Here is a 23,901-nt window from a genome sequence, read left to right on the forward strand (position 1 = left end):
GTAAAGTAAAGCAACAGGACTGTAAAGTAAAACTACAGGACTGTAAAGTAAAACTACAGGACTGTAAAGTAAAGCAACAGGACTGTAAAGTAAAACTACAGGACTGTAAAGTAAAACTACAGGCCTGTAAAGTAAAGCAACAGGACTGTAAAGTAAAACTACAGGACTGTAAAGTAAAGCAAACAGGACTGTAAAGTAAAACTACAGGACTGTAAAGTAAAGCAACAGGACTGTAAAGTAAAACTACAGGACTGTAAAGTAAAACTACAGGACTATAAAGTAAAGCAACAGGACTGTTAAAGGAAAGAGTTTTATGTATCAGGTCGAGCAGCTCTGCTGAAAGGGGATGATGGCCTTTGTGAGTGAGTTGAGCTGGGTGAGGTCATGACGCTGAGTCCTCGTCAGAAGGATGACCCTAGCACACCCCCTAGATGGATTGATGGGGAGTAGGGTGAAGTTTCCCCTAGACACTGATCTTGGTTCAGTTTTGCATTTCCCCCCACTAATGGTTAAGGTTAGGTTTAGGGGATGGGAAGCTTATCCTAGATCTGTACCCAGGGGAATCTTCACAAGCATGTTTGTAAGTGTGTGAGAGACATAGAAGAGAGGCTGACAATCAGAAAGGGGAAAAAGTGGATGGAATTACAGGTAGTTTGCTTGTATTTTCTTGCGTGGCTGGCATGTGACGGAATGTTGATGCACCTGAGCAGGGAGGTGGAATGAACTGGGTATATTGACTATTCGCAGCTATGCTTTGTCAATGTTGAAGAGCCAGATATGTTCTCCTGCATCTGTTTAGCCACAGCTTTAAGATACTACACAGTGAAGTGGTGAATGTATCCTCATACACTGACGATGTCTCCTATCGTGGTTAAATAAGAGCCATTTTTATAGAGATTATTTCATTGTTTCGTTTTGTTTTTGTTTTTTGCTTGAAATGTAACCGTCCACGAGCTTGCTCTCTTCTAGAATGTTCACTTAGACATGTTCTAGAACTTTTCTCAGTGTTCTGAGAGACTGGTTTATTAACGTCTGAAACCAACTACAAATGTATTGTCTTTTAATGAGTATTATACTGCCATTTTATTTTTGTAATGAGGGGAGAAAAGTAATTTTAGATGAACGAGTTATGGAGCCATGACTGCAAGGTGATGATGGGGAAATGTGTATTTATATTCTCGTAAAAAAATGAGGGCTTTGTCCAGTTTACAGTGGCCTTATTTTATTTAGGAGACGTTACTCTACTGTTGTAGCACTGGTACACGGTTGAAACAAACACCGTTTTTTTTTTTTTTTAAGTAAACAAAACAAGTATTTTTCTTGAAATACTGTACTGAAGTATCTCTCTGTAAATGTATAGTTTTCTGAACGTATTTATTCATCATTACACTATATTGAAGTGTAGCTGTTTGTTGTTTGCTTGGTACTGTTTCACTGCAGTCTTTTCTCCTGGCTGACTCACCTGTATTGGTTCAGTCGCTGTTATACTGTATCTTCGGTTATTTATTTTAAAGAATAGGCTCTGTGGTTGACCTTTAAACTAGGCATGAATAAGACATATGATGTGGGGAAATGTATTGATTTATTTAATGTTGAATTTAGACGTTATCTGATCCACTGAATTAACACTTTTTTTTTCAAAATCAAGCTAAATTTACCATTTTATTTATGAAGTTGATATTAAGTGTAAATTTAATACACATTTGTACTTTAGTAATCCTTACAATATTTACCGCATGGTTACTTTGAAGAATGTATTGTATTTAATGATATAACGACATGACGACGATAATGATGATTTAATGAGTTTAGAAATACAGAGCCTTCAGAGAGTATTCATAGCCGTTGACGTAGTCTACATTTTGTAGTGTTACAGCCTGAATAAATATTTTTTTCTGTCACCCATCGACACACAATATCTTACAATGGCAAAGTGAAAACATGTCTTTACAAATGTTATCAAATTTATTAAAAATTAAATACAGAAATATCACATTTACATAAGTATTCACAAACCCCTGAGTCAATGCATGTTAGAATCACCGTTGACAGCGATTACAGTTGTGAGTCATTCTGGGTAAATCTCTAAGAGTTTTCCACACCTGGATTGTACAATGTTTTTTAATTATTTTTTTATTTTTTTATTATTCAAACTCTGTCAAGTTGGTTGTTGATCATTGCTAGACGGCCATTTTCAAGTCTTGACATACATTTTCATTCCAGTGTATATTTGACTTTGTGTTTCAGGTTGTTGTCCTACTGAAAGGTGAATTTGTCTCCCAGTGTCTGTGCTAGGATTTTGCCTGTGCTTAGCTCTAGTTTGAATATTTTTTATCCCAATAGCAACTCCCTAGTCTTTGCCGATGACAAGCATAGCATGACGCAGCCACCACCATTTTTGAAAATATAAAGAGTTGTACTCAGTGACGTGTTGTATTTGATTTACCCTAAACATAAAGTTAATTTCTTTGCCACATTTTTTGCAATCTTACTTTAGTGCCTTAATAATGCAAACATGATGCATGTTTTGAAATATTTTATTCTGTTTAGGCTTTCTTCTTTTTCATTAAGTCAATATTGTGGAGTAACTACAATGTTGTTGATCCATCCTCAGTTCTCTCCGATCACAGCCATTAAACTCTGTAACTGTTTTAAAGTCACCATTGACCTCATGGTGAAATCCCTGAGTGGTTTCCTTCCTCTCCGGCAACTGAGTTAGGAAGGACGCCTGTATCTTTGTAGTGACTGGGTGTATTGATACACCATCCAACGTGTAATTAAAAAGTTCCCCATGCTCAAAGGGATATTGAATGTCTGCAGTTAGTTTTTTTTACCCATCAACCAATAGGTGCCCTGCTTTGCGAGGCATTGGAAAACCTCCCTGGTCTTTGTGGTTGAATCTGTGTTTGAAATTCACTGCTCGACTGAGGGACTTTACAGATAATTGTATGTGTGGGGGTACAGAAATGAAGTATTCATATAAAAATCATGTTTAACACTATTATTGCCAACAGAGTGAGTCCATGCAACTTATTATGTGACTTGTTAAGCACATTTTTACTCCTGAACTTATTTAGGCTTGCCATAACAAAGGGGTCGAATACTTATTGACTCAAGATTGGCTTTTAATTGTTTATTAATTTGTAAAAATGTCTAAAAACTTAATTCCACTTTGACATTATGGGATATTGTGTGTAGGCCAGTGAGAACAAAATAAATTCAGGCTGTAACGCAACAAAATATAAGAAAAGTCAAGGGGTGTGAATACTTTCTGAAGGCTCTCAGCACTGTATCATGGGAAATCTGTGAATTGCAAGAAATATGAACAATTGTATTTAACGTAGCATTAATTTAGTCTTCCATCCTACTGATATAGAGTTCTTCTTCTGGCAATAATAATGTATCTTCTTGTGTCAGAGGACTTAGCTATGTCTGTTAGACCTTGACTAGTAGGGCTGGCCTAGATACCTCTGACTGTTTTCTATTCCGATGACAACAAACATCACTACAGAGTTTGAACTGCAGGGTCACCCTGGAGTGCCGGGCACTCCTTTCACAAGTCAGAACAATGCCATACATGTTGAACATTTTAAACGTAGACGCTGCCATAGTGTTGAAGAACAAAACATTGGGCGGCAGGGTAGCCTAGTGGTTAGAGCGTTGGGCTAGTAACCGTAAAAAAGGTTGCAAGTTCAAATCCCTGAGCTGATAAGGTACAAATCTGTCGTTCTTCCCCCTGAACAAGGCAGTTAACCCACTGTTCCTGGTAGGCGGTCATTGAAAAATAAGAATTTGTTCTTAACTGACTTGCCTAGTTAAATAAAGGTAAAAATAAAACATTGGTCTAGCCCATTATTGAGAGTACTCTACAAGTACCACTAGGCAGTATTTAAATCCAACTCTGATAACGTCTAGTTCAGCAGAAATCATATCAAATTTGACAAACTGTTTTCAGAGCTTAGCTCCATTGACTCACTCAATGCATTTAGGACAAAGAACATTTTACGATGAACCCCACACTTTTCCACGAGAAAAGAAAATCAAAGAAACAAAGCAGTGTTAACGTAGCAACCGTCATCAACGATAAGAATATTGTGTGTTTTTTTTTCTCTCTCTCTCTCTCTAATTTTACTACTGCTGCTGTAAATGCTGTTTGTCAACATTGTCAAATGTTCTAATCGTCGTTTAATCACAGCACAAGTTCCTGAGCAGCCATTTTGTCTTTACACTTCTGACTGTCTGTCACAAAACACAGATGAGAATCTCCCAAAGCCATGTTGTAGACCACAGTAGCTAATCCCCTTAAAGACAGCCTTCATATTAACATCCCCAGCCAGGAAACCTCCTCTCAAACGGGCAGCAATGTAATGAGGTAACGTTGTAGAATTATTTTATTTTTTTAATTTTTAATTTTTTTAAGTTACAGCAACGTTAATGTTTCTGATAATATTTTGGGTCATTTCGATTATCTAGATTAAAATGCTTCAGCCACACTTATTCACACACATAAATGTAAGTTGCCCTGCTATCAACTGTAAAGGTAGATCCTTAGGGAACATGCTGTGGCTTGATCAATGAGGCTTTTGACCAATAGCGTGGGGGGGTTAAAGGCTCATTGGGGGTCTAAGGTTGGTATTTGCAGAACTGCCTTTACTTATTGGTTTGGACTATCTTCTAGACTCCATGAGACATTCAAATACAGAGTTTGAAAGAGCGAAGTGTAGCAGTTTGTCTGATTGAAGGATGGCAAAGACAAGGAGCTGTAATTTTATACCTGTGCTTTGTAAATGTTTTCTATGTGCAGTATTTGATAATGTAAAACTGGTATTTTTGTGGTTTGTATGCTACATAATTGATTACTTAGGGTGCACGTAGTTTTGTAAGAAAATAGTACCAAATGAATGAAAAACATACAACAGCAACAAAAAAGTTTCACGTTTTTTCGGGTTCAGAAGCCTGTATTTGCCCCTTTACCGTCTGGACGTAAAGTCAATAAAGTTTGATTCGAATCACCAATTTGTTTGCCCATGATGTCATTGTGTAACTGATTTCAACTTTGTCACTTTTGGGGACAACTTTCAGGACGTATCAAGGGTGGAGAGAAATATGAAAATACAGTATTTCAACAAAAACATATTTTTATTACTTGATTTTTTTTTTCTCCCACATAGACAAGCCTTTTATATTAAATATATTTCACAATTTAGATACACAAAACAGATGTTAATCTGAAAATGAAACAAGCAGATGAAACATAACTAATACACATAACATTCATATAGATTATTAAGACAAAATATACAGGAAAAGAAAGTTTGTTTGATGATCAAGAATAAACACAGTAACATCCTTATTGACATTTTACATTCATTGTGTTTGCTGATACTTTTACAAAGAAAGGAAAATACGAGCAATAAAGGAGAATATATTTCAACCTACAATTTCTCTCACAAAATGTATAAAACCGAAGAGGTGTCATATTACTAATGATTAACACACCTGTAGAAGGTGATGGTGCTGAACTATGGCTGAGATGGCATCTCAATGCATTTCTACAGGTTCACTGCATTCCTTTGCACCATCTCTTCACATGAATCAGCTATTGCCTGGACAGTTAATCTAAGACAAGTCTATGCCTAACCATGTTCAATGGAGAGCTATTCTGTAGGTTTTCAGTCCCAACACTAATTTAATTACACCTGATTCAACTTACTGCCTGCTCACCAACACATTAACGAGCTAAATAGGGTATGTTAGGTTAGGGTCGGAGCAAAAACCTGCAGGAGGGTAGCTCTCCAGCAACAGGGATGGGCAGCCCTGATCTAAGAATACCATTGTATAACCTCTAAATAATCTCTAAAACGTTTATAACCACTCACACTCTTCAGGATTGCTCTGAGCAACATGAGCTGAGGTGTGTGGTTGTTCAAGTAGAAGCTGCGATCTGAATCGAAGAAATATAACCCCCACATAGAATAGGTTACTTAAGGACAAAGTGTCTGGTCTGCAGTTGCTGTGTTGATGATAGGCCAAAACTGTGCTGGCCAAAGTGCTATAACTTAGTTATAATTGACCAAAAAAATAGCCTCTCTCCCTATCGGTCTCTCTCTCTCTCTATCTCTCTCTCTCTAGCTCTCTCTCACTATCGCTCTCTCTCTGTCTCAAGCTCTCTCTCACTATCTCTCTCTCTCTGTCTCTCTCTCTCTCTCACTATCTATCTCTCTCTCTCTGTCTCTCTCACTTTGTGTCTCCTTGCTTCTCTTACGTTCCCTGCATATCTGCCTCTTTCTGCCCCTCTCTCTTCCACAGTGGTAATAATAATAACTAGCCCACATGCTGTACTCCCTATTCCAACATCTCACCTCGTTCAAACGTCAAATGTGATCCTTCAGAATATGGAATATGTCTTTTGTGAATTAATCTTTTACATCATTACCTCATCATGCATTTATAACAATCATAATAATAGCCTAGTAATAACAATAATAAACAGATGCAATTTTGTTTTTATTTGTGTGTGTGTGTGTGTGTGTGTGTGTGTGTGTGTGTGTGTGTGTGTGTGTGTGTGTGAGTAAACAGACCTGGGGGTGGGGCTTTGACTAAATAAGAAATGATTGGCATATACCCGAATGTAGCCAATCGCTGATAGTCAAAAAAACAAAAAAAACCAACAGGCTGGTCAACAGGCTGATCAACAGGCTGGTCAACAGGCTGGTCAACAGGCTGATCAACAGGCTGGTCAACAGGCTGGTCAACAGGCTGGTCAACAGGCTGGTCAACAGGCTGATCAACAGGCTGGTCAACAGGCTGGTCAACAGGCTGGTCAACAGGCTGGTCAACAGGCTGATCAACAGGCTGGTCAACAGGCTGGTCAACAGGCTGGTCAACAGGCTGGTCAACAGGCTGACCAACAGGCTGGTCAACAGGCTGGCCAACAGGCTGGTCAACAGGCTGACCAACAGGCTGGTCAACAGGCTGGTCAACAGGCTGATCAACAGGCTGGTCAACAGGCTGGTCAACAGGCTGACCAACAGGCTGACCAACAGGCTGGCCAACAGGCTGGTCAACAGGCTGGTCAACAGGCTGGTCAACAGGCTGGTCAACAGGCTGGTCAACAGGCTGGTCAACAGGCTGACCAACAGGCTGGTCAACAGGCTGATCAACAGGCTGGTCAACAGGCTGATCAACAGGCTGGTCAACAGGCTGGTCAACAGGCTGACCAACAGGCTGGTCAACAGGCTGGTCAACAGGCTGACCAACAGGCTGGTCAACAGGCTGGTCAACAGGCTGACCAACAGGCTGGTCAACAGGTTGAACTGCGTCCCAAATGTCATCCTATCCCTTAGTGCACTACTTTTGATGGCTCTAGTCAAAAGTAGTGCACTTGCAAGGGAATAGGGGACGCTGATATGAAGAGCTCTGGACTGAGAAGATAAGTAGTCCTAGAGCTCTGCTATTGGTGGACTGAGAAGATAAGTAGTCCTAGAGCTCTGCTGTTGGTGGACTGAGAAGATAAGTAGTCCTAGAGCTCTGCTATTGGTGGACTGAGAAGATAAGTAGTCCTAGAGCTCTGCTGTTGGTGGACTCAGAAGATAAGTAGTCCTAGAGCTCTGCTATTGGTGGACTGAGAAGATAAGTAGTCCTAGAGCTCTGCTATTGGTGGACTGAGAAGATAAGTAGTCCTAGAGCTCTGCTATTGGTGGACTGAGAAGATAAGTAGTCCTAGAGCTCTGCTATTGGTGGACTGAGAAGATAAGTAGTCCTAGAGCTCTGCTGTTGGTCCCAAGCCCGACGGGCCCCAGCATTATACATCGGGTTAGGGCCGGGTAAGGCCTTTTTTTTTTTTTCATCAATAACTAGGGTACTGGTACGGCTCGGGTATCATTAAATGATCATTAAAATGTTGAAGGTGAGCCATTTGCGCGTGCTCTGCTGCGCAGTACAGTCATATCTGACTAAGATCATAACATGGTGTTAGAAGTGCTTCAACATTGTCAAATATAAAACAGGAGAGATTATTTGACAGAAAATAATAATGTTCCTTGAGTGAAAATTAGCTAACAGCTAACAGCCCTCTCATATCTCGTCATTGAGCAGCCCAAGAGGAGCCGTCGCTATGGTTACTCACAGACTCAGAGCGCATGCAGAGCGAGCTGTGTGCAGGGAGCGAGTGACAGACAGAGCAGCTAATGGATTTACTAACAGAGGAAGTGATTTCAGATTTTGGGCTTCGTGCATGAATGGGCCTTAAATTTGGCAGAAGCAATTGGGCCTGGGCAGGGTAGGGCCTGAATGTTGCCTGGCATTGGTAGAGCTCTGGTTTAAAATGCATGCCCGCGCAGGGCTCAAAGTAGTCCTACGGAACCTGAAATATATTCAGACACAATCAGAGAACATTCAAAGATTTACATTCAATGACAGGCAGTCAGAGAACATTCAAACACTTAGATTCATTGACAGGCAGTCAGAGAACATTCAAAGATTTACATTCATTGACAATAACACTGCTAGTATACTCATACATAGATAGCCTGAATACATTCATAGGAAAAACATACTTGAGAGACATTATTTTAGATTGTACTAGCTACAGATGACAGTCAGACAGTGAGAGGGACAGAACAAAGACAGATTCAGTGCAGGGTTGGGCGTAGTTTCATTCTCAACTCAAGGGGTTGAATTTTGTCCGTTTCAATTTCAAATTCAAACCTTGAATTGTTCAACGCTTGAATTTATTTTCTATAAGAATTCCTCATTTCATGAATGGACGGAACAGACCCCTTTGCCTAACTGGAGAGGTACACGTACATTCATAGTGTGGTCATTGAGACATTCCTAGACGTGTGCACAAAGAGACATTACAGACATACTGTTCAGATAGTAGACATTCATAGGATAAGACATTCATGTCATACAGTCTCAATAGACATCAATCAAATGTATAAACCTGTGTAGTATTCTACAACTATCATACACACAACTGTCGGTGGTCAAATAGGCCACGTCCTAAAAGGCACCCCTATTCCCTACACAGTGCACTACTTTTGACCAGATCCCCTATGGGCCCTAAATACAGTAGGTGCACTAAATAGGGAATAGGGTGCAGTTTTGGACACAAACATATTCTCTATCCTCACAATGACCTAGATTCACAGTGAGGAGCCTTTCCAGAAAGCAGGATTAAATTAGTGAGCTAACTTTGACAAACAGTCAGATATCTCGCTTAATTTTCAGGTAAATATTGGGGGGTTTTCTGTTTCATTTTGAAAGCTAAACTTCAATATGTGTTGGTGGTTGTCAAGTCAATTACAACATGCTAATTTCAACTCTCTCTCTCTCTCTCTCTCTCTACATATATATATTCAAAACAAATGCAATGTCATTTCTTGAATATTTAGGACAGTTCAGGCTAACTCAATGATCCTGCTTCCTGCTTCCTGGAATAGCCCCTTGTACTCAACCCTTTATTTTTCTTCAATCTTCCCTCCTTATCACTTACCCTCCTTATCACTTACCCTCCTTATCACTTACCCTCCTTATCACTTACCCTCCTTATCACTTACCCTCCTTATCTCTTCCTCCATCACTTACCCTCCTTATCACTTACCCTCCTTATCTCTTACCCTCCTTATCACTTACCCTCCTTATCACTTACCCTCCTTATCTCTTACCCTCCTTATCACTTACCCTCCTTATCACTTACCCTCCTTATCTCTTACCCTCCTTATCACTTACCCTCCTTATCACTTACCCTCCTTATCTCTTACCCTCCTTATCTCTTACCCTCCTTATCACTTACCCTCCTTATCTCTTACCCTCCTTATCTCTTACCCTCCTTATCTCCTTCCCTCCTTATCTCCTTCCCTCCTTATCTCTTACCCTCCTTATCACTTACCCTCCTTATCCCTTACCCTCCTTATCACTTACCCTCCTTATCTCTTACCCTCCTTATCTCTTACCCTCCTTATCTCCTTCCCTCCTTATCTCTTACCCTCCTTATCTCTTACCCACCTTATCTCTTTCCCTCCTCATCTCTTACCCTCCTTATCTCTTACCCACCTTATCTCATACCCTCCTTATCTCCCTTCTCTCCTTCTCTCGCTCGTCTCTCCTTCTCTCCCTTATATACAGTAAGGCCTTTACATACATGTCATATTGAGGATGTATCTAGGGTTGCAAACTTTCCCCAAATTCCCAGATTTTCCAGAAATCCTGCTTATCCGCTCCTGATTTCCGAGATCCTTCCAACAAGGATTTTGGGAAATTCGGGGAATTTTAAGAACGTTTACGTACTTTTGCCACCCTAGACGTAGCACAGTGAGTTGATATGCTCAATAGATCATACTACAAAGAATCGTGATATAGCAAGCTAAGCTATAAAAAAACAAACAATGTAACCAGAGCTAGACTAGCATACCTGCTAATTTTATCCTTTAACATAAAAATGAATAGCCATCCTATACAGTACTGGTTTTAGAACACCTACTCATTCAAGGGTTTTTCTTAATTTTTAAAAACTATTTTCTACATTATGGAATAATAGTGAAGACATCAAAACCAGGAAATAACACATATAGAATCATGTCGTAACAAAAAAAAAGTGTTAAACAAATCAAAATGTATTTTAGATTTGAGATTCGTCACACTTTGCTTTGATGACAGCTTTGCACACTCTTGGCATTCTCTTAACCAGCTTCATGAGGTAGTCACATGGAATGCATTTCAATTAACAGGTGTGCCTTCTTAAAAGTTAACTTGTGGAATTTCTTTACTTCTTAACGTGTTTGAGCCAATCAGTTGTGTTGTGACAAGGTAGGGGTGGTGTACAGAAGATAGCCCTATTTGGTAAAAGAACAAGTCCATATTATGTCAAGAACAGCTCAAATAAGCAAAGAGAAATGACAGTCCATCATTACTTTAAGACATCACTCGATACGGAAAATGTCAAGAACTTTGAAAGTTTCTTCAAGTGCAGTCGCAAAAACCGTAGAACGCTATGATGAAACTGGCTCTCATGTGGACTGCCACAGGAAAGGAAGCCCCAGAGTTACCTCTGCTGCAGAGGACACGTTCATTAGAGTTACCAGCCTCAGAAATTGCAGCCCAAATAAATGCTGTGACAGAGTTCAAGTAACAAACACATCTCAAAATCAACTGTTCAGAGGAGACTCTGTGAATCAGGCCTTCATGGTCGAATTGCTGCAAAGAAAACACTACTAAAGGACACCAATAAGAAGAAGAGACTTGCTTGGGCCAAGAAACACGAGCAATGGATATTAGACCAGTTCACATTTTTCCTTTGTTCTGATGAGTCCAAATTGGAGATTTTTGGTTCCAACCGCCATGTCTTTGTGAAATGCGGTGTGGTTAATGGATGACCTCCGCATCTGGGGTTCCCACCGTGAAGCATGGAGGAGGAGGTGTGATGGTGTGCGAGGGCTTTGCTGGTGACACTGTCTGTGATTTATTTAGAAATCAAGGCACACTTAACCAGCATTCTGCAGTGATACGCCATCCCATCTGGTTTGGGCCATTACACACATCCAGGCTGTGTAAAGGCTATTTGACCAAGAAGGAGAGTGATGGAGTGCTGCATCAGATGACCTGGCCTTCACGATCACCTGACCTCAACCCAATTGAGATGATTTGGGATGAGTTGGACCACAGAGTGAAGGAAAAGCAGCCAACAAGTTCTCAGCATATGTGGGAACTCCTTCAAGACTGTTGGAAAAGCATTCCTCATGAAGCTGGTTGAGAGAATGCCAAGAGTTTGCAAAGCTGTCATCAAGGCAAAGGGTGGCTACTTTGAAAAATCTCAAATGATTTGTTTAACACCTTCTTTGGTTATTACATGATTCCATATGTGTTATTTCATAGTTTTGATGTCTTCACTATTATTCTACAATGTAGAAATAGTAAAAAAAATAAAGAAAAACCCTTGAATGAGTAGGTGTTGTAAACCTTTTGACTGGTAGTGTATCTATTGCACTACTTTAAATGTCCTCTACACGTTTGAAAGTAACTAATATTGTATACATCACTAGTATGCTAATCGTTTAGTTCAATAGCAATACAATACCCAACACATCTACCCTGGCCGTTACTAGCCATAATAAAGCTCTCCTGTCATCTTTGGTTTCTGATTAACCGGTCGTTGTTTAAAGGACAATTGACTGAGAATCCATTACCTAGTATATAGTGCACTACTACCCTATAGACCCTGGTCTAAAGTAGTGCACTACTACCCTATAGACCCTGGTCTAAAGTAGTGCACTACTACCCTATAGATCCTGGTCTAAAGTAGTGCACTACTACCCTATAGACCCTGGTCTAAAGTAGTGCACTACTACCCTATAGACCCTGGTCTAAAGTAGTGCACTACTACCCTATAGACCCTGGTCTAAAGTAGTGCACTACTACCCTATAGACCCTGGTCTAAAGTAGTGCACTACTACCCTATAGACCCTGGTCTAAAGTAGTGCACTACTACCCTATAGACCCTGGTCTAATAGTGCACTATAGACCCTGGTCTAAAGTAGTGCACTACTACCCTATAGACCCTGGTCTAAAGTAGTGCACTACTACCCTATAGACCCTGGTCTAAAGTAGTGCACTACTACCCTATAGACCCTGGTCTAAAGCAGTGCACTACTACCCTATAGACCCTGGTCTAAAGTAGTGCACTACTACCCTATAGATCCTGGTCTAAAGTAGTGCACTACTACCCTATAGACCCTGGTCTAAAGTAGTACACTACTACCCTATAGACCCTGGTCTAAAGTTCTTCAGGAATAGTTCAGTTGGAGGAGTTCTTCAGGAATAGTTGGATGAGTTCTTCAGGAATAGTTCAGGAATAGTTCAGTTGGATGAGTTCTTCAGGAATAGTTCAGTTGGATGAGTTCTTCAGGAATAGTTCAGTTGGATGAGTTCTTCAGGAATAGTTCAGTTGGAGGAGTTAATCAGGAATCAAGGCTGTTTACCTATTACACATCAGAAACAGTTAAGCATGCACACACACACACACAAACAACCACACACACACACACACACACACACACTGAGCCCTGTCCGTTGATTGGTCGTAGAATGATCTGAAGGCAAGCGTGGAAATCTGCAAAAATGGCTCTGAAATAAGGAGAGGAGAGGAGTGGAGAGGAGAGGAGAGGAGAGGAGAGGAGAGGAGAGGAGAGGAGAGGAGAGGAGAGGAGAGGAGAGGAGAGGAGAGGAGAGGAGAGGAGAGGAGAGGAGAGGAGAGGAGAGGAGAGGAGAGGAGAGGAGTGGAGAGGAGACATCGAAAGAGCTCCTAAGTAAACCCCTCCTCCTCTTCCTCATCCCATGTTATCTAAAATGTCTGATGGAAAGTTCATTCGAAAAGTCCCCGAAACCATCCAAGCACCACTGCTGCTCAGTGACATCAACTTCCTCTTCAGGTGATGACATCACTTCCAGACGTGAGACGTCGTCATGTGGTTGGTGCTTTGAGTCATTGGTCCTCCGATGTGCTGACTGCCGTATCCCATCATGCCTTTGGTGCCGTAGAAGTTCACCCCCGCCATGTGCTGGGTCATCTGGTGTGGGGGAACCGCATGTGCGCGCACACACACATGCACACACACATGCACACACGCGAACACACAGACAAACACAGATTTTAATACTATAGTCAAATGTTATGTAAATATACAGTTACACACATATTGCCTCATAGAAACACAGTCAAACACAGTCATTTCCTCTCACACACGGTCCTCACAAGTATAGTAATACAAACACACACACACACACACACATTCCAGGTGTGTGTCTCTCACCTGAGTGATGGTGCAGTGATCCTGCTGTACCTGCTGAGCTCCCATCATGCCGTTCTGCTGAGCTCCCATCATGCCGTTCTGCTGAGCTCCCATCATGCCGTTCTGCTGAGCTCCCATCATGCCGCTCTGCTGAGCTCCCATCATGCCGCTCTGCTGAGCTCCCATCATGCCGTTCTGCTGAGCTCCCATCATGCCGCTCTGCTGAGCTCCCATCATGCCGCTCTGCTGAGCTCCCATCATGCCGTTCTGCTGAGCTCCCATCATGCCGTTCTGCTGAGCTCCCATCATGCCGTTCTGCTGAGCTCCCATCATGCCGTTCTGCTGAGCTCCCATCATGCCGCTCTGCTGAGCTCCCATCATGCCGTTCTGCTGAGCTCCCATTATGCTTTGCTGCTGAGCTCCCATCATACCGTTCTGCTGAGCTCCCATCATGCCGTTCTGCTGAGCTCCCATCATGCCGTTCTGCTGAGCTCCCATTATGCTTTGCTGCTGAGCTCCCATCATACCGTTCTGCTGAGCTCCCATCATGCCGTTCTGCTGAGCTCCCATCATGCCGTTCTGCTGAGCTCCCATCATACCGTTCTGCTGAGCTCCCATCATGCCTCTCTGCTGAGCTCCCGTCATGCCGCTCTGCTGAGCTCCCATCATGCCGTTCTGCTGAGCTCCCATGATGCTTTGCTGATGATTTATCATGCTGTGTGGCACTCCTGCCATGAACGGGGATGTGTTGACTGCTTGCCCCATGACACCCTGTTGAGCCATAAAGCCATTCTGCTGAGCTCCCATAACGCTTTGCTGTTGCCCTACCATCATGCCGTTCTGCTGCTGACCACTCAGGGCCATCATGGAGTGTGATGTCACCATGGCTCCTCCCATCGCTCCCCCCTCCGTGGCCAGGGAATGGTACGACCCGTAGTAGCCCAGCTGGGCTGGGTTCATGTACAGGCCAGCTGGAGATACAAAGTTAAACCACTCAGAGTAAAAGTTGGGCATGTTCTGTGAACTATTATTAGACTTGATTCAAAAGAACAGTAAGGAAAGGACTGTAAGGAAAGGACAGTTAGGAAAGGACAGTTAGGAAAGGACAGTAAGGAAAGGACAGTAAGGAAAGGACAGTAAGGAAAGGACAGTTAGGAAAGGACAGTAAGGAAAGGACAGTTAGGAAAGGACAGTAAGGAAAGGACAGTAAGGAAAGGACAGTAAGGAAAGGACAGTTAGGAAAGGACAGTTAGGAAAGGACAGTTAGGAAAGGACTGTTAGGAAAGGACAGTTAGGAAAGGACAGTTAGGAAAGGACAGTAAGGAAAGGACAGTAAGGAAAGGACAGTAAGGAAAGGACAGTAAGGAAAGGACTGTTAGGAAAGGACAGTTAGGAAAGGACAGTTAGGAAAGGACAGTAAGGAAAGGACAGTAAGGAAAGGACAGTTAGGAAAGAACAGTTAGGAAAGGACAGTTAGGAAAGAACAGTTAGGAAAGGACAGTTAGGAAAGGACAGTTAGGAAAGGACAGTAAGGAAAGGACAGTTAGGAAAGGACAGTAAGGAAAGGACAGTTAGGAAAGGACAGTTAGGAAAGGACAGTAAGGAAAGGACAGTAAGGAAAGGACAGTAAGGAAAGGACAGTAAGGAAAGGACAGTTAGGAAAGGACAGTAAGGAAAGGACAGTTAGGAAAGGACAGTAAGGAAAGGACAGTTAGGAAAGGACAGTTAGGAAAGGACAGTAAGGAAAGGACAGTAAGGAAAGGACAGTAAGGAAAGGACTGTTAGGAAAGGACAGTTAGGAAAGGACAGTTAGGAAAGGACAGTTAGGAAAGGACAGTAAGGAAAGGACAGTAAGGAAAGGACAGTAAGGAAAGGACTGTTAGGAAAGGACAGTTAGGAAAGGACAGTTAGGAAAGGACAGTAAGGAAAGGACAGTAAGGAAAGGACAGTTAGGAAAGGACAGTTAGGAAAGGACTGTTAGGAAAGGACAGTTAGGAAAGAACAGTTAGGAAAGGACAGTTAGGAAAGGACAGTTAGGAAAGGACAGTAAGGAAAGGACAGTAAGGAAAGGACAGTAAGGAAAGGACAGTTAGGAAAGGACAGTAAGGAAAGGACAGTTAGGAAAGGACAGTAAGGAAAGGACAGTTAGGAAAGGACAGTTAGGAAAGGACAGTTAGGAAAGGACAGTTAGGAAAGGACAGTTAGGAAAGGACAGTTAGGAAAGGACAGTTAGGAAAGGACAGTTAGGAAAGGACAGTTAGGAAAGGACAGTTAGGAAAGGACTGTTAGGAAAGGACAGTTAGGAAAGGACAGTTAGGAAAGGACAGTAAGGAAAGGACAGTTAGGAAAGGACAGTTAGGAAAGGACAGTTAGGAAAGGACAGTTAGGAAAGGACAGTAAGGAAAGGACAGTTAGGAAAGGACAGTTAGGAAAGGACAGTAAGGAAAGGACAGTAAGGAAAGGACAGTTAGGAAAGGACAGTTAGGAAAGGACAGTAAGGAAAGGACAGTTAGGAAAGGACAGTTAGGAAAGGACAGTTAGGAAAGGACAGTTAGGAAAGGACAGTAAGGAAAGGACAGTAAGGAAAGGACAGTTAGGAAAGGACAGTTAGGAAAGGACAGTTAGGAAAGGACTGTTAGGAAAGGACAGTTAGGAAAGGACAGTTAGGAAAAAACAACAGTGACCGCTTTTTTACTCAAGAACAGGACAGCTGGAGGTACAAACATATACAGACAAGAAACACAGTTAAGCCAATCATTCAGAATGATAGAACCTAGGTTCAGCAGATATAATATGTGTTGATAAAAAGGTCCAGAGATGCTCTAATTAAGAAATAAGGCACGAGGGGTGCAGTATATGGCCAATATACCACGGCTAAGGGCTGTGCTTAAGCACGACGCAACGCTGAGTGCCTGGATACAGCCCTATTGGCCAGATACCACAAACCCCCGAGGTGCCTTATTGCTATTATAAACTGGTTACCAACGTAATTAGAGCAGTAAAAAAAAAATGTTTTTGACGTACACGTGATATACCGTCTGATATACCACGGCTGTCAGCCGAAGCACCCAGTTTATAATTGTTGATTAAAAAAAAAACTGATACTTTGAAACTTTGTAGAAAATCATCAAAGGACATCAAAGATTATCAACACATAAACAACTATACAGTGACCTCTTACCCCGTGCAGCCAGGTTCTGGTGTGATGTGGGTGCGGTTGCATAGAGGGAGAGGATGGAATCCTTGGACATCTTTTTCCTAGAGCCCTCCTGTCTGGGTGCTGAGTCCAGGAACAGGCTGAGGTTCTCGGGTACCGACGCCGCCACACAACCCCTGGGCATGGAGCTACCCGCCGGCTGGAGAGAGGAGAGATTGTTACATAGGGTTAGTGTGTGTGTGTGTGTGTGTGTGTGTGTGTGTGTGTTTGTGTGTGTCTGTCTGGTGTATTACAGTTTTTCTCAGTCGCTTTGGTGCATTTCTTAGATCAAAAGTGCCATTCTTGATACTACTTGTACAAATTCCAAATCATCTAGTCACTTGTGCACATCGTTAAAGCAATTTCTTATTCCTTTGAACAAGTTTGAGCAATTGCTTTTGTACATATTGCAATTGATAATGTACAAGTGTCAGCTTTTTTCCACATTTTCAATTACTCATGTCATGTTGATCAAAATATAGTAGATGGTTCTCTGTTGAATAGTCTTACCCCTCAAAGCATCTAGGCATTAGTTCCTTGCATAAAGCCATTACATGCAAAATTGTTGAACTATTTGTCATAAACTGTCAAGCATAGTTTTACACATTTCTATTAGACCTTTTGTACAAAAAACGTGAATTGATGAATGGTGGGGGTGAAATTGACCCTCACTCATGAAGGAATGTTAAGCGTTAGTTCAACCAACAATCAACCAGTTGTCTAAATTGCTCAAAGGTGCATCTCATGAAGAATCAATTGTCAAGCATATATAGACAGACCACAACACAGAGTTGCAATTTTCCAATAATGGATGGACCAGGAAACGAACAGGGTCAACAGCCAAGAGGAGGAGGAAGAAGAGGAGCAAGGATGCGTGGTGGAAGGCAAAACAGAGGAAGAGGCAGAAGAGGACATAGGCGCATATCTGATGACATAAGGGCCACTATTGTAGACCATGTTGTCAATCATGACCTTACAATGGCTGAGGCGGGTCGAAGGGTACAGCCGAATATTGGGAGATCAACCGTGTCCTCAATAGTTCAAACGTTTCGAAGAGAGAACAGGTATGTCCACCAATGTACAGTGCACAGTTACTGTATATAAGCAGTATACTGTATACTTCCTACAATGCTTCATATTACAGTAGTCCACTTGTATTTCACAGCATACAGAAATATACTCTATACAGATACACACTGCACCTTACATGCACCCACCTGTATGTTTTACAGTAAAATGTGTGTTCGCATAGTCTTTGTCTATGTGAAAGTGTGCGATGCATCACTGCATTTTTCCCCACATAGGACTGCAAGATTACCTCAAACCGGTGGCAGAGGACGCCTTTTCACACCTCAACAGGAGGAGGCTATTTGCACCATGGTCCGAGCAAACAATGCCATGAGACTCAGGGAAATACAAAGGACCATTATAGAAGACAAACGATGTCTTTGAAAACATCCCTACGGTTAGCATCTCAACCATCGACAGGGTGCTGCATAGAAACCAGACGAGTATGAAACAGCTGTACCGTGTACCATTCCAAAGGAATGAGGACAGAGTTAAGGAGCTACGGTACCAGTATGTACAGGTAAAACATATATCTATGTAACTACTTTACAGCAACATTTTTTATAGTGATACATAGTACAGTAAGCATAAACTGCACACATTTCCATTGCTGTGGAAGGAACATGCAATATATGTACATTTTATGTCACTCTTCCTTACCAAAACAAATTCAACTGTGTGTTCTGGGATACAGCGTATAATGGAGTTGGAATCAAGTGAACCCTCTCACAACTTTGTCTACGTGGATGAGGCTGGCTTCAACCTGACCAGATGCAGGAGGCGGGGTCGGAATATCATCGGTCACAGAGCTACTGTGGATTTGCCAGGCCAACGGGGAGGAAATATCACCATGTGTGCTGCTATTTCGGAAGCATGGTGTCCTAACCCATATCCCCCTTATAGGGCCATACAACACCCAGCATCTACTCAACTTTTTAGAGACTCTCTACAGGGCTCTCATCCCTGATGATGAGAGAGGTCTGTTTAGAGAGGATTTGCCAAAGTATGTGGTCATTTGTGACAATGTGAGTTTCCATCGATCAAACATCATAAGGCAATGGTTTGTGACCCACCCGAGGATGCTCATAGAATTCCTCCCACCTTATTCACCACATTCCTTAACCCAATTGAGGAGTTCTTTTCAGCACGGAGGTGGAAGGTGTACGATCGCCAGCCACACACACACACACAGATGACCCTGCTGGCTGCAATGGGATGCAGCATGTGAGGACATCACAGTAGACGCCTGCAGAGGATGGATAAGGCATTCCAGAAGATTCTTTCCACGTTGCATTGGAAGGGTAAATATCCGGTGTGATGTGGATGAGAATATGTGGGCCGACAGACAGGAAGGTCTGGATGTGTAGAGACAGCACTAGAACAGCGCTGCGGGCAAAGTTGTGCCTTAGGGGAGGTTTCCTGTGTTTCTTTCTAATGTAGTTTTGTTTCCTTTGTGCCCCTTGGGTTGTCCAGTCTCTTTCAATCTATAACCCACATACAGTAATATGTAAATAGTACTGTTGAAATCGATATATGCCGTAGAAGTGCAGCCTTGTGCATTTTCAATACAGTAACTGTCATCCAAACTGTAGCCTAAGTTTACATCAGGTAATACTGTCAAAGTACACAGTTCCATTGACGACATGCCTAAACATTTTGACGACCTTGTTCGTGAACAATGACTCAATGACTTATCATTCTGATGACACTGACATGATCATTGGCATGAATATTTACCTTTGAGAGATGTACTAAGGATTTTTAGTGACTGACTAGCTTTAGAAACACATCTATTGTATATTGCAGTTTGTACAAATTGTTCTGAGAAATGCACTTATTATTTTGCACATGTTAGGGATGATGTGAAAAATGCACCAAAGCGACTGAGAGAAACTGTAACTGTGTATAACACTCTCTGAATCTCACCGTGGTCTTGGTGGAGGTGGTGGAGGAAGAGGCAGGCAGAGAGCTGAATAGATTCAGGTCAGAGTGCACCGTAGCTGGGTTAGGCACCAGAGGACTCCCCCTCTCTCCAGAGCTGGATCTACCATTAGATATAGCAGCATGGGGAGCAGGATCATCTGAAAGAGAGAGACAGAGAGAGAGACAGAGAGAGAGACAGAGAGAGAGACAGAGAGACAGAGAGAGAGAGACAGAGAGAGAGAGACAGAGAGAGAGAGACAGAGAGAGAGAGAGACAGAGAGAGAGAGAGAGAGAGAGAGAGAGAGAGAGACAGAGAGAGAGAGAGACAGAGAGAGAGAGAGAGAGAGAGAGAGAGAGACAGAGAGAGAGAGAGACAGAGAGAGAGAGAGACAGAGAGAGAGAGAGACAGAGAGAGAGAGAGACAGAGAGAGAGAGAGAGAGACAGAGAGACAGAGTTAGACAGAGAGACCGAGACAGAGAGACCGAGTTAGACAGAGTTAGACAGAGTTAGACAGAGTTAGACAGAGTTAGACAGACAGACAGACAGACAGACATGGTCCAGGGCAATGAGGCTGCACTCAGCTCTTTTGCACAGGACTTCCCCACCCTGGGGAACATAGTGGAAACAAAAACAAAACCTTTTTCCCAAGATGGCGTAGCAGTTCAGACGTCCTCTACCCTCCTCTTGTCGTGTCCCGTGTATTTATATATTTACATTTTTTTTTTTTTTTCTTCACTTATCTTTTTATATATATATATATATATTCTTTTTTAATTCTAAAAACTCAACCTCAAAGCACTCTCCTGCAACCCGCCTCACCAATTTAAAAAAAGAAAGTATTATTTACCTCATCTGAATTCCACAACAGAAGCTAGCAAGAGGTTAGCCATTTTCACTGGCTAACGTTGAAGTTCAGCTAGCCACGGTTAGCTGTCCTCAGCTATCCATTAGCTCGAAAAGCTATCGCCAGTTTTTGTACAGCGACTCAGACCAGAGCATACCGGACCTATTCTCTCTCCTTTCCCCGACTTCTACCGCAGGCTCTGGACATTTACACCTGGATCTTGCAGCTAACTAGCTGCTACCTGAGTGACTATTGGCAACGTCGGTCACGGAAATAACACACATTATTACGGAGCTAGCCAGCTAGCCAGCTGAAGAGTTCCGTCAGCCACTCCTGGGCTATTCCTGAGCTAGCCAGCTGAAGTGTCTCCTGGGCTACAACTCACCTATCCTGACCCGTTTTACTGCCGATCCGGAGCCCCATCGGGTCTTCACGACTGGACCACCGACGTTATCTGCCCGAGGGAGTTATCCAACTGGCCCCTCCGTCGCGACGTAACCTGATCGCCCATCTGCGGCCCGCTAATCGTTAGCTGTCTTTTCGGCTGCGATCTGAATAGGTCTATCGGACACTTTTCTTGGGCCACTATAACTAACTATTTTGCCAACTTGGACAGGTCCCCCCTTCCACACGGAACCCCACTAACCCACAGACGGAAACGCACGAGCTGGCTAAAAAACAGACCTCCCTCCCATCTTCCACCAGCTTGCTACCTATGGCCCGGCTAGCTGTCTGAATCTCACTGGACCCTTTGATCACTCGGCTAAGCATGCCTCTCCTTAATGTCAATATGCCTTCTCCATTGCTGTTCTGGTTAGTGTTTATTGGCTTATTTCACTGTAGAGCCTCTAGCCCTGCTCATTATACCTTATCCAACCTCTCAGTTCCTCCACCCACACATGCTATGACATCTTCTGGTTTCAATGATGTTTCTAGAGACAATATCTCTCTCACTATCACTAAATGCCTAGGTTTACCTCCTCTGTACTCACATCCCACCATACCTTTGTCTGTACATTATACCTTGAAGCTATTTTATCGCCCCCAGAAACCTGCTCCTTTTTCTCTCTATTCTGGACGTCACAGACGACCAATTCTTATAGCTTTTAGCCGTACCCTCATACTTATTCTTCTCTGCTCCTCTGGGGATGTAGAGGTGAATCCAGGCCCTGCAGTGCCTGGCTCCACTCCTACTCCCCAGGCGCTCTCTTTGATGACTTCTGTAACCGTAATAACCTTGGTTTCATGCATGTTAACATTAGAAGCCTCCTCCCTAAGTTTGTTTTATTCACTGCTTTAGCACACTCCGCCAACCCGGATGTCCTAGCTGTGTCTGAATCTTGGCTTAGGAAGTCCACCAAAAACTCTGAAATCTTCATCCCTAACTACAACGTTTTCAGACAAGATAGAACGACCAAAGGGGGCGGTGTTGCAATCTACTGCAGAGATAGCCTGCAGAGTTCTGTCCTGCTATCCAGGTCTGTACCCAAACAATTTGAACTTCTAATTTTAAAAATCCACCTCTCCAAAAACAAGTCTCTCACCGTTGCCGCCTGCTATAGACCCCCCTCGGCCCCTAGTTGTGCTCTGGACACCATATGTGAACTGATTGCCCCCCATCTATCTTCAGAGCTCGTGCTACTAGGTGACCTAAACTGGGACATGCTTAACACCCCAGCCATCCTACAATCCAAGCTTGATGCCCTCAATCTCACACAAATTATTAATGAACCCACCAGGTACAACCCCAAAGCCGCAAACACTGGCACCCTCATAGATATCATCCTAACCAACGTGCCCTCTAAATACACCTCTGCTGTTTTCAACCAAGATCTCAGCGATCACTGCCTCATTGCCTGCACCCGTAATGGGTCAGCGGTCAAACGACCTCCACTCATCACTGTCAAACGCTCCCTGAAACATTTCAACGAGCAAGCCTTTCTAATCGACCTGGCCCTGGTATCCTGGAAGGATATTGACCTCATCCCGTCAGTAGAGGATGCCTGGTTATTTTTTAAAAATGCCTTCCTCACCATCTTAAATAAGCATGCCCCTTTCAAGAAATTTAGAACCAGGAACAGATATAGCCCTTGGTTCTCCCCAGACCTGACTGCCCTTAACCAACACAAAAATATCCTGTGGCGTTCTGCATTAGCATCGAACTGCCCCCGCGATATGCAACTTTTTAGGGAAGTTAGAAACCAATACACACAGGCAGTTAGAAACGCCAAGGCTAGCTTTTTTCAAACAGAAATTCGCTTCGTGCAACTCCAACTCTAAAAAGTTCTGGGACATTGTAAAGTCCATGGAGAATAAGAACACCTCCTCCCAACTGCCCACTGCACTGAGGATAGGAAACTCTGTCACCACCGATAAGCCCACTATAATTGAGAATTTCAATAAGCATTTTTCTACGGCTGGCCATGCTTTCCACCTAACTACCCCTACTGCATTCAACAGCACTGCACCCCCCACAGCAACTCGCCCAAGCCTCCCCCATTTCTCCTTCTCCCAAATCCATTCAGCTGATGTTCTGAAAGAGCTGCAAAATCTGGACCCCTACAAATCAGCTGGGCTTGACAATCTGGACCCTTTCTTTCTAAAATTATCTGCCGAAATTATTGCAACCCCTATTACTAGCCTGTTCAACCTCTCTTTCGTGTCGTCTGAGATTCCCATAGATTGGAAAGCAGCTGCTGTCATCCCCCCTCTTCAAAGGAGGTGACACTCTTGACCCAAATTGCTACAGACCTATATCCATCCTACCCTGCCTTTCTAAGGTCTTCGAAAGCCAAGTCAACAAACAGATTACCGACCATTTCGAATCCCACCGCACCCTCTCCGCTATGCAATCTGGTTTCAGAGCTGGTCATGGGTGCACCTCAGCCACGCTCAAGGTCCTAAACGACATCGTAACCGCCATCGATAAGAAACATTACTGTGCTGCCGTATTCATTGACCTGGCCAAAGCTTTTGACTCTGTTAATCACCACATCCTCATCGGCAGACTCAGTAGCCTTGGTTTCTCAAACGATTGCGTCGCCTGGTTCACCAACTACTTCTCTGACAGAGTTCAGTG

The 23,901-nt window shown here is 42.9% G+C and overlaps 1 protein-coding gene across 1 annotated transcript in view; it reads right to left on the bottom strand.

The window, feature by feature from the left end:
* Positions 1-12,555: 12,555 nt before the first annotated feature.
* The window catches only part of LOC106589098 (stromal membrane-associated protein 2), a 60,890-nt gene continuing 49,544 nt past the window's right edge, over positions 12,556-23,901 (bottom strand). Inside the window, exons 7-10 of the mRNA XM_045709626.1 lie at positions 19,981-20,135; positions 16,972-17,146; positions 13,812-14,761; positions 12,556-13,568 (exon numbers count right to left, since the gene is read on the bottom strand). Coding sequence (XP_045565582.1) covers positions 13,440-13,568; positions 13,812-14,761; positions 16,972-17,146; positions 19,981-20,135 — 1,409 coding nt within the window. The 3' untranslated portion in view covers positions 12,556-13,439. The remainder of the gene's footprint in view (positions 13,569-13,811; positions 14,762-16,971; positions 17,147-19,980; positions 20,136-23,901) is intronic.

This window comes from Salmo salar, chromosome ssa27, assembly GCF_905237065.1.
Source record: "Salmo salar chromosome ssa27, Ssal_v3.1, whole genome shotgun sequence".
Taxonomy (NCBI): Eukaryota; Metazoa; Chordata; class Actinopteri; order Salmoniformes; family Salmonidae; genus Salmo; species Salmo salar.